This window comes from Nannospalax galili, unplaced genomic scaffold (genome assembly GCF_000622305.1).
Source record: "Nannospalax galili isolate Female #2095 unplaced genomic scaffold, S.galili_v1.0 scaffold698, whole genome shotgun sequence".
NCBI classification, from domain to species: Eukaryota; Metazoa; Chordata; class Mammalia; order Rodentia; family Spalacidae; genus Nannospalax; species Nannospalax galili.
The window spans coordinates 2,870,743-2,886,324 of NW_008341886.1; the positions used below are offsets into that span (position 1 = coordinate 2,870,743).

General features: G+C 42.1%; 1 protein-coding gene across 2 annotated transcripts in view; it reads right to left on the bottom strand.

The window, feature by feature from the left end:
- March6 (membrane associated ring-CH-type finger 6) overlaps positions 1–15,582 on the bottom strand; it is a 74,931-nt gene that overhangs the window by 9,015 nt on the left and 50,334 nt on the right. The window contains exons 21-24 of one of the 2 annotated variants that reach the window (XM_008837637.2): positions 11,380–11,561; positions 9,128–9,262; positions 7,628–7,717; positions 3,144–3,276 (exon numbers count right to left, since the gene is read on the bottom strand). In XM_008837637.2, coding sequence (XP_008835859.1) covers positions 3,144–3,276; positions 7,628–7,717; positions 9,128–9,262; positions 11,380–11,561 — 540 coding nt within the window. Of the gene's footprint in view, positions 1–3,143; positions 3,277–7,627; positions 7,718–9,127; positions 9,263–11,379; positions 11,577–15,582 lie in introns of both variants that reach the window. The other variant, XM_008837635.2, reaches the window with a different exon arrangement.

Consider the following 15,582-nt stretch of genomic DNA (forward strand, 5'->3'; position numbering starts at 1 on the left):
CCTAGAAGATGGACCTGAACTAGTGTCCAGTCTACAAAGAGGAGGATCAACACAGAGGAAACATTTCCTCCATGCTTCCAAGCAAAACCCAGGTAAAGCAGGGTCTCTTGGCTTATCTTCACGTAGATGGAACTGGTAAAGAAAAGCCTGAGGAGCCAGCCCCCTCGCAAAGCCCATGTGACCCCTGAGGAACAGATCCTCATATGACCTTAAAAGTAATAATAAATTGGTTTATTTGGGCCAACTGTATGACCTTAAACACCCAAGGGGAGAGTGTAACCAAAGATTAAAGTCATCAGTATATTTCTTTAAGAAGTCAAGGGATTACACATTCCAGACATTAGACTTAAGTTCTTATAAGATGTTATTTAGACAATTATTTCTCATTGGTGATTTTGTTCCTAACAGGACAGTGCTACTTCGGTGTAGGGCGTTAAATCTTAGTCTACAATACTGTAGTACCCACCTGCAGCTTAGGGAAACAACTCACTATTGTTCTAAAACGATGGCTAAGTTTGTTTTCTCTCCCTATCTAGAGGCCATTTTAAGAGGGAGCTGATTCTAGCCACTCCAACAGTTATCAACGTGCCTGACAACAAATCCTGAGTTCATCAATCATCAGTCCAGCCTTGGCAGACAAAAGAAAAATGATGAGAAACCTGTTAGATGGATGCTTTTGGGAGCCCTCATCAAGAAATTCCAATGGACTTTAATTTGGACATTTTCTGGTTCCCTGCCTAGAAATTGTAATACTAACTACTCTTGCCTTACTCTTACCTTTACTTTTCCTTCACATCTCCCAGGCACCAGTCAAGCACCTTCCTTTTCTCCCTATAGTTAAGAGTTATGCAATTTGGGAGTCTTTTAGATAGACCCACTGAAGGGATAATCCCAATTGCCTCACCCTGCATCCCTGTTCATCATGGAAGAAGCCAGAGTGGTCTGTGTCCCAATTCCCTACTGGCACTTTGGGTAACCCCTTCAGAGGGTGGCGTGATAAAAATAAGAGGTAGGAACTCGCTAGGCAGTTAGGGCAAAAAGACCCCAAAGAAAAGTAGCCAGTTTCTTTCTTGGCTAAAAGTCAAAATATCCTTCGGCCTTTTAACAAAGTACTCTGTCCCAAAGGCCAAAAACATTAAAAGTATTTGGGAGCTCTTATCCCAAAAAGATTTTGGGGTTACCTCTTCAGAGGGGGGAATGTTACAATATCAACAGTCCCCTGATTATGCTGTGCTATTTTGATGCTTGCTCCCTGTTTCATACAATTTCTTTACAAATTACCACCATTGCTAAAATTACTACCAATCAGATCATGGTCAATAATTAGACTTTAGATTTTCCTGAGATAGGTGAGTTGGCTCTTGAAGCTTGTGATGACATTTTTCCATTATAAAACAAAACCCTCCTTTCTTAGCAGGGGCCTCCTGCTCCCTGCCTGACTTATCTGGAAAGTGCCTCCAAACATGGATGCCTGACCTTATTTGGAACATGATCTTTGGCATAGTTACCAGCAATAAAACTGCCCCCAGGTTTTTTCTATATGATAATTAGGCAGTGCCCTATAGCCAGATGATAGGATCCCCCTACCACATGTAAATAAAGCATACTATGAGCACCTATCAGCTGAAGCTTTGGCTGCTGCCTCCACACTATATTTTCCCCTGATCCCCACTGAATAAATGGAGCTGTATCACTGAATCTGACTCCCTGGAAGGACTTTTCCATTGTGTTCACTGGCTGTTCTGACCCCGTTCATTCATCATTCCCTGTTCATCTGCTCCCTTTGTTCTCGTGGATCAGTGGCCAATGGCCCACAAGGGGAGGGAGAGACTCACACTTGTTGGCATGAACAAAGCCCTGGGTTCCATCCCTGGCACCACCACATAAAACCAAGTATAGTGGAGCACAACTATAATCCCAGTACTATGAAGATAGAGGCAGGAAGATCAGAAGCTCACGGTCATCCTCAGCCAGCTAGCAAGTTCAAGGCCTGCCTGGCTACACTGGTATAATGAAACATCTATTCATGTTTACAATACTCAGATATTTGCTTTTCAACTTTTAGCTCATGAGCTTTAACTCTTCCTTCAAATAGGGGAGGCTTTACAATCGGATGAACACTCTGCTATAGCACAAGCATGGACTTCAGCTGCATGTGAATCCTCCTTGCCTTAACAGCTACAATTCTGGGAAGATGCTCTCAATCCCTATGAACCTCAGTTTCCTCAGCTCTAAAATGAAGTTGATAACACATCTTCAAAAGCTCTTCAAAGAATAATATACAGGGGTAGGGAGATGGGTTAGTCAGTGAAGTGCTTGTGGAAGGACCTGAGTTTGATCCTAGAATCCATGTAAAGAAAGCTGGGCACAGGCTGTTGTCAGTGCTGGGGAGAGGACCCCAGGGGCTCACTGGTCAGCCAGCCTTGCCTCATTAGTGAGCTCCCTGCCAATGAGAGGCCCCATCTCAAAATATGGTAGATGATGCCTGAATAACAATATCTAAAGTTGTCCTCCAGCTTTCCCATGTAGCCACACACTCAAAAGAAGACAAAGTAATTATGTAAAGCACCAAAATAGAGCTAAACAGTGCTTTAAATTTTCAACTATTATCCTTTACCCCTTTTAATAAAGACTTCTCAAAGGACTGCACACAAAAACAATTATTTTTCCCTTTGAGACAGGATCTTACTGTACAGGAAAGGGGGACCTAAATCTCACCCTGCAGCCCAAGATAGCTTCAAACTTAGATTCTCCTGAGTCTCCCAAGTGCTGGGATTATAAACATGCACCTTTATGCCCTTCACAATGTAATTTCTAATAACATACATATGAAGAGGTTTAGGTTTGAAAATCTTTTGTTTTTTGAGACAGGGTCTCCCCATAGCCCCAGCTTATGTAGACCAGGCTGACCTTGATCTCACAGAGATCAACCTGCATGCTGGGATTACAGGTATGCACCATCACACCTGGCCCCCAAATAGTAATACTATGAGCAAAATATAATATACCTTAATAAGCAAAATAATATAAAAATGGTGACAGGAGATTCCAAACTATTAAAATGGTAACAACTACTTTCACTTAACTTTTCTTTACATTGTAATGAAAGTGCTCTTTTAAAGCTCCACAACAGCATCACCTACCTAGTAACGGAACAACACCAGAAGCTATGACATACGGTACACACAGGGAAAGCAGGAGCACAGAGATAACCGGAGCTGCCAGCTTACGGATGATATAGTGAAGGTCAATATTCCGAATGCCATTTGCGTAAACCTGAAACAGCGAGAGCAATGATGAGAAAGGGGCTAGGCAAGATGGCCCAGCAGGTAGAGGCACCTGTCACCAAGCCCAACAACACGAGTTTGATCCCCAGGATGCACACGGTAGAAGGGGAGAACTGACTCCCCAAAAGTTGTCCTCTGACCTCTACTGAGGTTCACATAAACTACCCCACACAAACCAACTAATAATTAAGTCAATAAAATGTGGAGGAAATGGCTAGAACCAAGATAGAAATACAAATTCCTCTACAGTTAATGGAGTCTAAGCCACAACGAACTCAATCTGTCAGCCCAAAAGGTTCAAATTGGTTCTTTTTCCCAGGGTAAGGCAAAGTTAAAGCACAATCTCAAGCCCTATACCCAAAGACGCTTTTCTTGTTTTTTTCTTTTTGGCTATACTGGGAATTGAGCCTAGAACTTCATGGGTGTTAGGAAAGTGCACAACTGAGCTACAGCCCCAGCCTTACCCAAAGGTTTGTAAAGGAAATCAAATACTATCCACAATTAACTCTAAATGCTAAGACAATCACCTAGAATTATAATTTCTACTAATCTTGTACTTTACAATAGCAGATAAAATCTCAGTAAAAATTGAATACTATGGGGCCTCAATGTATCTTCCCATGTACAGTGCTTTATACTATTACTCAAATTTGGGTTCATTTTAATCTTGATGCAACAAGATGTAAACAGAAAGTATATTTCAAAAGCCTCAAATGGTATTTTATGTTAAAAACAACATGAAAAAACTTTAAAATGAATAACTGTGTGCATGTACACAGGAGGCCAGACGTCAACCCTGGGTATTGCTCCTCAGGTGCTACCTACCTGGTTTGTGTGTTAGTTGGGTTTTTTCTTAAAACTTTCTAGACAGGGTCTTGCTATAGCCCCATCTGGACTGGAACTCGATGAAGTAGACCAAGATGGCTTCAATCTCACAGAGATCTGCCTGCCTCAGCTTCTGTCCTGTGAGTAAAGGTGTGAGCAACCACACCCAGCCCACCTTGTGTTTGGAGAGGGTCTCTCTTTGGTTTGGTGCTCACTGATTAGGCTAGCTGGCAAGCAAGCTCCAGGGATCCACATAACTTTGCCTGTTCGGCAATGGGGATCACAAGTTCATGTCACCAGGCCCAGCTTTGTTATGTGGATTTTGGAGCTCCAACTCAAGTCTCACACTTGCACAGCAAGACTGTACCAACTGAGCCTACAGTATTTTTTAGAATCCAAGAATTCCTAGCTTTTTCCATTTCCAATGCTACTAGATAGTACTACTAGATGATAGTACTACTAGATAGTACTACAGAAGAAAGAACAATGGAAGTGAGAAAACTTTGAAAAGGAAAAATACTGTTGGAAGCAGGGGCGGTAAGACAGACATTGTTTTCTTTTTCTTCTCCTGTGCCACACCCACAGCACATAAGCCTCTTAGAAGCCAAGGTACAGCACAACTCAATCCCATTATCCTAAGGTCCAAATAACAAACAGGCTGATGCCTCTGAAGGTTCCAACAAGCCAGCCCATACACAGACATTCCGGTGTTTCTTAGCCAGTCCTAGCCATCTTAATTCTCCTATTACCCTCCCTCCTCCTCACTCTGAAATAAATGAAACAGACTGTCCGACACTATGAAGACTGATAGTGTTTCTTAGTTCCCAGTAACAAATGAACCCTAATCTCCACAGTTCTTTGCAAGAGTCAGAGTCTTACTGGGAGACTGTAGAGGACTGGCTCACACTTCTATCATGAGGGATCTGCGGTTATGGGCACCCAACCAATCACACACTTAGTGGCCTTCTGAATAGCCATACTCGGCAGATGCACACAAACACGTAGCAGTTCCCCAGCCCCACTTTTGGTTCTAAGACTCAACAGGTACAAGACTTTCACTGACTGCTGTGCCTGCTGGGCTGGGAACTACTATATCATCAACAGGAGGTGGATCTTAACTGATACAGACCTGTAGGACCTTATTCATCTAGCAGTGTCCTAAGGAAGTATAAAGGACCTGAACTCTCCTTGAGTACACTGTCTAGATAACTAACTAGCAATTAAAGAAACAAGTAGTACAATCTTGAATGTAGGCTGTTTTGGACAGAAATCTTTCTGAAATGAAATATACTTCCTAGTCTCATCAGAGAACAAAAGCAGTCTACTTATCTCAAGGTTAGCACCATGCTGGTCAAATTATGTGATGGTTCCCTAATACAGCAAGAGTCTTAAATGCTATTTGATTAGAGTATTCTTAAACAACTGTATCCCCACAACCTCCCCCGTGCTTTTACTTATTACTTTGAGTGCTGTGGTAGTTTCAATGGAGTGTCCCCCACAGGTTTCAAGTATTTGAACACTTGGTCCCCAGCTCCTGGCAGTTTGGGGAGGGTCATGGAACCTTGAGGAGGTGTGGCCATGCCAGAGGAAGCATGCCACTGGAAGCAGGTTTTGAGAGTTCTTAAGCCTTGACAGGTTTCCAGTTTCCCTGCTCTTCTTCCTGCTCCTGATTAAAGATGTGAGTGGTCTGTTCTGGCCACCTCCTGCCATCATGCCTCCCCACCATTATGGACTCTCCCTCGAGAATCATAAGTCAAATAAGCCCTTTCTGTAAGGGGCCTTGGTCATGGTTTTGAAGTAAGTGATACAAATACTAACTTCCTATCATCTTAGAAATATGAATACTAAGTGTGCTGGATAGCTTTAGTCGTCAACTTGACACACCTGGGTTGAGGAAGCCTCAAATGGGGGGAACTGCCTCCACTGGACTGGCCTGTGGTCATGTCTGTGGGGTGTTTTCTTGATTGTTGCGTGATGTGGGAGGGCCCAGCCCACTGTGGGCAGTGCCACCCCTAGGCAGGTGGTCCTGTGTTATATAAGAAAGCAGGCTGAGCATGCACCAGGGGAGCAAGTCAGTAAGCAGTGCTTCTCCATGGCCTGTGCTCCAGCTCCTGCCTCCAGGTTCCTGCCCTGAGTTCCTACCTTGGGCTCCCTCATGATGAACTGTGACCCAGGAGATGTAAGACAAATAAACCCTTTCCTCCCCAAGTTGGTACTGGCCAGGGTGTTTTGTCACAGCAATGAAGGCAAACTAGAACACTAAGCTTGATCAAGACTCCTGCAATGGAAAAAGCACAATGATCACTTTTGCCTCTTTGTTGGACAAGGTTCTAGGTATTGTACTTTACTGATTAAGCTTCAGATGAGTTATGACTGATAAAAATTAACGATAATGTGGGAGACCTGAGTATGCCACTCTGAAGGCACCTCCTTGGTATCCATGAGGTCAGTAGTGATTTAAGCTGAAGGCAACTGGGAAGAAGTGCACATGGGACAGGACTCACAGGGTACCTTCAGACCCTCTTCTCTCCCCACCAGAAGCAGTACACAGAAGGCAGCCCATTCTTCTAACTCCTACTTAGGAAGATGAAGGCTCATCGTTAGAAACAACTTTAGTAATTTTAGGCCTAGAGGCAGTCAAAGCAAATGACACTAATGAACCTAAATAACCCCCAGGCTTTCTGGAACAGAGTCTTATGCAGCCTAAGCTGGCCTGAACTGTTATGTACCCAAGGATGACTGGGAAGACAAGCTCCTCCTGCTTTTACATCCAAAGTGCTCTGAATACAGGCATGCAGCTACACACAGCATCTAACTAGCCTTTAACTCCATTTTTCCTTTGCCCAATAGGCTGCCTGTACTTTCAAAACCCTTTTTCTTTGGCTTATCATTTATCTAAAATTGTGTTATTCTTGGGGCTAGAGAGATAGCTTAGTGGTTAAAAGCACTGTCTGTTCTTACAAAAATCCTAGGTTCAGTTCCCAGCACCCACATGGCAGCTAACAACTGTCTATAACCCCAGTTCCAGGGGACTCCTATGCCCTCTTCTGATCACCACAGGGACTGCACAACATGGTCCATTTACACACATGTGGGCAATACACTTATACATACAAAATAAAAAATATTTTTAAAATTTTGTTATTCTTTATTGAAAATATTAAATCAGCTGGAATTTAGAATTATCTTAACTGCCATAAAATGAGGGGGAAAAAAAATAAAAAACAAAAAACTTCCTCCTCTTTTAAAAAAACAAAAAACAAAAAACAAAGGCTGGCAAGATGGCTCTGGTGGTAAAAGACCTTGCCATGCAAGCCTGACCGCCTGAGTTCAACCCCCAGAACACAGTGGAAGAACTAACTCAAAAAAGTTTTCTTGACCTCGATAAGAGCACTGTGCACATTAAAGAAAACACAGAAAACTGAGAAAAGTAGAAACACGAAAACTAAAACTTCCATCAGTCAAATACGACCAAGGCTCATTTCAGACTATCCTGAAAAGTACCTTTTTCTTACCTGTTCAATCACAGTTTTCAGCCACCACTGAGGGCCCATCAGAGTTATAGCTGCGATGATTTTGGCATGCAGGACTCCCAGCGCCCAGTCCTAGAGGAATAAAGTGATTAACACACCTTTGTTGTGTGTGTATACAGAATATATATATATATATATAAAAAGATCAGTATATAAAAGCTTGAGTTGATGGGGCTGGAGAGATGGCTCAGTGGTTAAGAACATAGACTGTTCTTGCAGAAGACCTGGGTTCGGATTCCAGCACCCACATGACAGCTAACAACTGTCTATAACTCCAGTCCCAGGGGATCCGACAGCCTCTTCTGTCTTCCATGGGGTGCACGACACAGGTACACTTACCTACATGCATGCAATACATGCAAACACATAAAATAAAAATAAAAAATAAAATATTTTTAAACTGCTTTTAAAAAAAGCTCAAGTTGAATAAAATATTCTTGTATCTTTTAGAAATCTTCCTTATTTTCCCAAGATAATATGGAAAAGTCTTGACATTAATGGGGACCTCAATAAGCGAATTTGATTTTCGTTGAGCTAACTACGCGATAATGCTGAGGAGCCAAGTTTGGGTTGAAGAAATTCTTTCAAATGCTCATGACTTCAGCTGAGAGCACTGTGGTATTGCTGAACTATTATCAGAATCCCTACTGTGTTCTGTTCCCAGTGTCACAGAGACCAGGGTCCTCATGGTGCCCCTGCCTCCAACCTGTCTCCAACGTCTCTCCATCAATAACTGCCTCACCCTCCCCACCCCAACCAAGACATCTCATACAAGGTAAGTCAGATCTAGAAGGAGAAGTCCTCACTTAGAGCCCTAAAGACCTTAGCCTCACATGAAATGCCTCTCATAATCTTACCTCTTTTCTTTAAAAGAAATTTGTTTTATTATTATTTTTATTTTATGTGTATGCATGTATTGCCTGCATGTAGGTAAGTGCATTCATGTCGTGCAATGCCAATGGAGGTCAGAAGAGGCTGTCGGATCCCCTGGGACTGGAGTTACAGGCAGTTGTTAGCTGCCATGTGGGTGCCGGAATTCAAACCCGGGTCTTCTGCAAGAACAAACAGTGTTCTTAACTGCTGAGCCATCTCTCCAGCCCCCTAAAAGAAAAAATTTTAAGCACTTTTATTTATTTAGGAGAGGTGGGGGACATGACATATGCAAACCATGCATGGCATGCATGTGGAGGTCAGAGGACAACTTATGGGAGTCAGTTCTCTCCTTCTACATTGGGTCCCAGGGATCAAACTAAGCGAATACCAGCAGTATAATCGATAAAGTATTCCAAAAAAGGAATTTATATGACCTCAACTTTAAAAGCAAGAATAAAGGGCATTATTTCAACAACTTTACAAGGGTTTCTAGAATAGAAAATTTTAAGGAGTCTTCCTAAACCAACTGCATAAACTCACTTAATCATGAGTATTTTTTCTGACCCCAAATACTTAGCAAAATATCATGAGGAAAAGACATGCACTTACCTGCCAAGGATAAAAAAGAGGAGTCTGATCCAAAGGAACCCGCAGGGGAGCAACAATAACCAGCTCAAACAGGAGCCCCAAAAGCAGCGGGACGACCCCGGCCAGCAGCACAGCAACGATCAAAGTCTTCATTATCTATTGGGAAACGAGGGCACGGTGTCAAGGAGGGTCTTTCTGACTTTCAGACAAGCTCTACTCCACTTTTGGGCTTCCTCCCCCTCCAACTCATGTCTAACAGTACAACTATATTACTTTAAACAAGTTACATGCATTTTTGTGTTATTGTATGTTTAAGTAAAATTTTTCAATGTATGTGTGCACATGGGTGTGGGGGGCGGTGCACCTATGTGGAAGTACATGGGTGTGGAGGCCAGAGGACAAGTCAAATGGGATCTTCGGTCTCTCACTGGACTGGAGCTCACCAATTAAGCAAGACTGGTTGGCCAGTGAGCCCCAAGGCTCCTGTCTCTGCCTCTTCAATGCTGGGATTACAAGAGCACACCACCACACCCAGCATTTTTACACGGGTTCCTGGGGATGGAGTTGGGTTCTTATGCTTTGGAGATGAGAGCTTTAAAAACAGTCATTCCCCCAACTGCATTAGGTGAACTTACCTCAATACATGAATATAAGGTCCAAGCCATTAATAAAATCTAAACTTACCATGGGCTGTTGCTACAAAAGGGATTTCTTTCAAAACTCTCATTTTACCATTATAATAATTAACAAGATGGCAAGGTGGCTGTGCTATTTTTTCTCAGTATTTCCTTTTCAGACTTGACTCTTGTCTGTCTGCAAAAACCCACCGATTTGCCCAGGTTCCTAGTCTGTGTTCTGATTTATAAACTGATCAGAAAGCCCACACACTGATGGTTCATCTTAACCTTCATTAAGTAATTAATCAAGCTAATCAAACTGGCTCCCATTAGAATAGCCTGTTCCAATAAAATGTACTATGATGACAGAAATGTTCCCTGTCTGTTCAGTAAGCAGGTCACTATAGCTAGTATACTCAACAGTGCACCTTTAGAATTCAGATTAAGTAGCAAAGTAAGAATAAAGTTGACACAAAGTAAAATACCGGTAGTGAAGCCAGTCTCTTAAGTGGCCTTGGTTCTGATGGCCTCTTTAAACTGTTTTATTATTTTTATTTTATGTGTATGAGTGTACTGCCTGCATGTATGTAAGTGCAACCATGTTGTGCAAAGCCCACAGAGGTCAGAAGAGGGTGTCAGATTCCCTGGAACTGGAGTTATGGATGGTTGTTAGCTGCCATGTAGGTGCTGGGAACCAAAGCCAGTTCCTCTACAAGGGCAGCTAGTACTCTTAACTTCTCAGTCATCTCTCCAGCTCCTGACGACCTCTTCTTAAGGTGCCTCAGGGAGCAATCTGTCCTTATACACAACCAGACATGGTACATGTGGAGGCCACAATGGCTTCCTTATATAGCCATTTGTAATGCTATGAAGGACCAGCTAATAAAGTCCAAAATTAGCTGGTTCTTATATTAAATACAGTTAAGTATTTCATTATTTCATGGATTAAGTAGCAATTAAAGCCCTCATAATCTACAAAAAAAAAACTCACTATAGAGATGGATTTTATCACTATACAATAACTATACATAAACATGTGAAATATGCTAGTTTGATTAGAACACACTGAATATACATGTAATATTGAGTCATCACATGGAACCACACAAATATGCGCAAATAAGGCTGCCAAATATTAAGAAAATATTTTTCAGCACCAATATTAAATGGATGGACTCCAAAGGAAATTAAAAGATAAACTCAGGTACAAAGTTATAGCTGACTATGAAATAAATAGGTAGAGCCACATAAAGCATGCTTACCAGTCTAGCCTGCATCACACACAGACATCAGGTACACACTCAGAAAGTGATCTGACAGTGTCTTTTACCAAGAGTGCATTTGTGGAGTACAGTTTTGAAAATGACATCCGTTACTTACCACACTTTCCCATCTTCAAAAGCTATTTCCTAATTTCTACTTATCATATTTCACCTAGCACTTAGTACATTTTTCTTTTAACTCTCAAGTGTATTTAAATGTAGAACTGAGATTCTCAAGTGAAATGAAAAGCGACTATCTTAAAGGAAGAGTCTTCTAATTAAACAAAATATACTCTCCTGAAAACTAGTGGCGCAATGAAAAAATGAAGGGGACATATCTGGAAAAATATTCACAACCACCAGGCAAGAACAGTCTCTTATCACAAGAACCTACCATTAGAGACCACTCTTTAACCTTCTGGAAAATCACTCTGCGTCCCTGAGGCATCCAGGCCACCAGCACCGTCACCGCCCTGATGGTGAGCCAGCAAACATAAAGGCCACAAGCAGCCGTGTACAGCTCATGAATTTTGGCAGTCCCCGTCCAAAATGACATTAACCAGCGGCCGGCAAATACTGAAAATAGAAAGGCTGACAAATGAGACATACGGCTGGTAAAGAGAATCGCAACCTTGATGCTCTTTTAGCATTGGAACAAACAAAAATGAAAAGCCAAGAAACGACTCTTTGGAAATACAATTACTAGGTTAAGACACAACCAAAATATAGGAAATAAGCAAGCTGAGTTCTCCCAGGACAGCCCCTCTGAGCTGCTCCAACGTTTCCTTGTTTTTCCTGGCCCGGTAAAGCTTGTGAGGACTGTTGTTTTCACTATTTTTGTCACCAACTTAAATTACTATGCATAACAGGGCAAAGACGGAAATTTTCTATTATCTGTCTGTCAAGCATTATACTTAGGAACATTACAAGTAACTCAGATTTCCTTCCAAACAGTTCATTCATTAGCACATAAATTTAAGTTTTTAAAAGGCAGAGTGGGCACAATAGCATTTTAAAGTGTACTAATCAAAGAATACCATATAAACTTCCTTTTAAAAAATCAGCACCAGACTGGAACAAAAACCACACAGGATATTAGTTTTCTGTTTTGCCTTGTCTTGTTTTGTTTTGACTCAGACTATAGCCAAGACTGCTCTCAAACTCAAAGTAATCCTCCTGCCTCAGCTTCCTGAGTTCAGGGGATCTCAGGTGTGAGTCACCACATTCAGCTAAAAGCTGTTAGAAATAAATTTTATACTATAGCCACACAATTTCCCAGGTATAGACATGATTTTTACAAAATGGACACAATCTAAACTAATATCTTTTAATTAACCTTAGCAAGGTCAATGAACCTTGTATCTTGTGACTATGGTGTTTCCTTAGCAACCTCAGGTTTGGTACTCCACCCAAAAAGACAGCATACCCATCTCCATTGCATTCAGTGAGGACTGGGAAGGACCCTTAACTTAACTTGGGTGAATGAGAGATCCTAGAACTGGAGATGCAAAGACAAGATGGTCTGTTAAAATAAGGTGGAGCCAAAATTGTACTTCCTGAATGAGGCTGGAGAAAACAGTTGGGATAAAAAGGCGGCACACGCCTTTAATCCCAGCACTTGGGAGGCAGGGGCAGGCGGATCTTTGTGAGTTGGAGGCCAGCCTGGTCTACATAGTGAGTTCCAGGACAGCTGGGGCTACAAGGAGACCGTCTCAAAAAAGACACACACACACACACACACACACACACACGCAAAAAAAAGTGAATGCACAAGACCCATGCAAACTCAATCAGACAAAAACCCAGCACAGAAGTGTAGAAAGAACTATGGCAGTTGATTACTGCTGGGTGAGGGAGAGCTGATCTTAAAGGGAGAGACTCCATAGATAGGCTGACTAGACCTCAGTGGATGAATCTGCACTGAGGGACATCTGGGAACACTAACTTGATTTGATAGGCCTTAACACAAATGACAGAATCAGAATGCATGAACTCCAGTCGGGGGGGGGAGGGGGGTGCTATGTGAGGGTGCCACTGGGGAAGAGGTATAAAGTTAGGGTATTCTGTATGAAATACACAAAAATTCAATAAAAAAATTTCCCCCCAAAAAGTGAGACCTAGCTCTCGAGCACACTTCCAGAAGACAAAGGGTTCTAGGGGAACAAGTGTCCTCTGAGTTTGGGCCCACTCTTGAAAACTTGAATCAAGCTTTTTGGTTCAAGTAACTGTAATACTAGCGTAGTAACACCACACTTAGGCAGGATTATTTATGCAATTTTTAAACTTTCTTTACATGATTGATTCTCAATAAGAATTGTGAGAACAAGACTCAAATTTCTATAGTGTTCTGTTTGCTATGGACTGCCTTCCTAGTATGGGTGCTGTATCTCAGTACCTAAGCAGGTATTTTCCATATACCATCTCATTCATCCCTCAATGGTTAGCACCTCATCCAACATAGACACGACCTCCATTTTAAAGAATTGGGGCTTGGCAACAGACCTTGACCAACCAAAGCCGCATAAAGATGAACTTGAATACATGCTTATATGACAAAGCTCATGGTTTTGCCCACTGAACTGTATATTACCTCCAAATCGAACTAAATTAGTTCAACAATCAAGTACTACAAGCCAAAATGATGATGACCACAGACTTCTTTTTTTATTTCTTTTGGTTATTTTTTGAGACAGGGTCTCCAAGTAGCCTCAGTATGTAGCCTGGAACTCAGTATGTTGACCAGGCTAGATTTGATCTCACACAGCTCTACCTGTCTCTGCTTCCTGAATGCTGGGATGAAAGGTATGTGTCACCACTACTGAATGACCAAAGAGAAAATAGCCTCGGTATGAAAAGTGCTGTTTTAGGGGCTGGAGATGTTAGAGTAGCAAATAGCCCCGTAAATTTAACTGGTCAGGACTATAAAATCTCTAGTCTGTTGGAATACCCACCTTTCCAGTTTCACTGGTCAATTGCTGATTATAGGACCACCCCTAGGAAGGCAGGTTCACCTTAAGTTATGCTAAATAGATGGTGGATACCTGCTGTGTTAATGAGACAGGGACTTTTTCCTGCCTGGCATCCCTCTTCCTAGTAGAGTTTCTGGACCAGCCAGACATGTAGGTCTCTGTAAATCTGCCCACTTTTCTGAATTCTTTGGAAAAGCATCATCTCTCCTTTTCTTCTTCATATCCCTTTTCTAAGCATGCTTTCTTCAATGCTTTGAACTGCCCTAGCATCTTGTATTTCTCTACTTCCTTCTCCCAGCCATGTGGCTGCCAGTCAGCCACATGTCTGACCTCCATGCAGGCTCTAAATCTGCACAGCTTCATGGCTTTCTTTCCTTTCCCCATTATTCTCCTCCTCAAGGCAACTGCCAAGATTGCCAGTTCACCTGCCCTGAGAATTTTTCTTTAAGATTCTAACAAAATTGTCATAAAGCTTCTGTTTGGGTCCATTCTTTAATTCTTTTATGAATGAGACTAAGAACCCTCTGGGGGACCCTCTTTCTCCCTGTTTCAGAGAGATGGGTCAGGGGTTTAAGAGCCCTGGCTACTCTCACAGAGGACCCAGGTTTGATTCACAGCACCCCATGGCAGCTAACAACCATCCTTAACTCCAGTTCTAGGGAACCTAAAGTCCTCTTCTGACCTCCTCAGGCATTATACAACACGGACACACTTACATACACACAGGCAATACAGTCACACACATAAAGTAAAAATAATAGAATATTTAAAATAAAAAAGAAAAAATTACTCTTTTAAGGACTAATAACAGACTGACAGTATAGTGGAGCACATGTGCGGCCATGGGTTCAACCTCCGGCAGGAAAAAGGACAAGGAAATTCAATTTTTACATGAAACAAGTAAATGTTCCTATCAATGTGAAATGCCAAATCGTCACTGGCACTCTGTGAACAGGCATTTAGTGCTCCACAGAAATGCCCCCTCCAGGGTGTGTCTGAGGATTCAAGGTTTCAATTGAATGGTCCTTCCTACTCTACTTTACACCCACATACATTGTCTTTGAGTGGACCTCTGTTAATTCGTATCTAAGAGAAGTAACCTACAGGAGGAAGTGACACTCCACACCTTAAACCATGCCAAAGCTCTTCTCTAATTCCCTGAAATCACTCTCTAGCACATTAGAACTAGTTTAAAAGAAATGCTTAATTACTTTTTAATGATGTTGAATCTTATTACTAAATTAAAGCATGAAAACTAGTTTCTTCTTTTATGAAAATTTTCAAAATATTTCTGGTAAAAACACAAAAATGTTACAGCACTGCACTGAAGTAGTTAATCAAACTATCACTTTAGCAGCTGTGACCTAAAGAGGTAGAGGAGAAGAGAAGGAAGAGGAGGAGAGGGGGAGGAGAGGGGGAGGAGAGGGGGAGGAGGATTAAACAAGGAACCATGAGGACTTAAAGCAAAGTCTTAAAAGATCAAAAGTTGCCGGGCGTGGTGGCACATGCCTTTAATCCCAGCACCTGCCGAGGCAGGCGGGTCTCTGTTAGTTCAAGGCCAGCCTGGTCTACATAGTGAGTTCTAGGACAGCTGGGGCTACAGGGAGACCCTGTCTCAAAAAGACCAA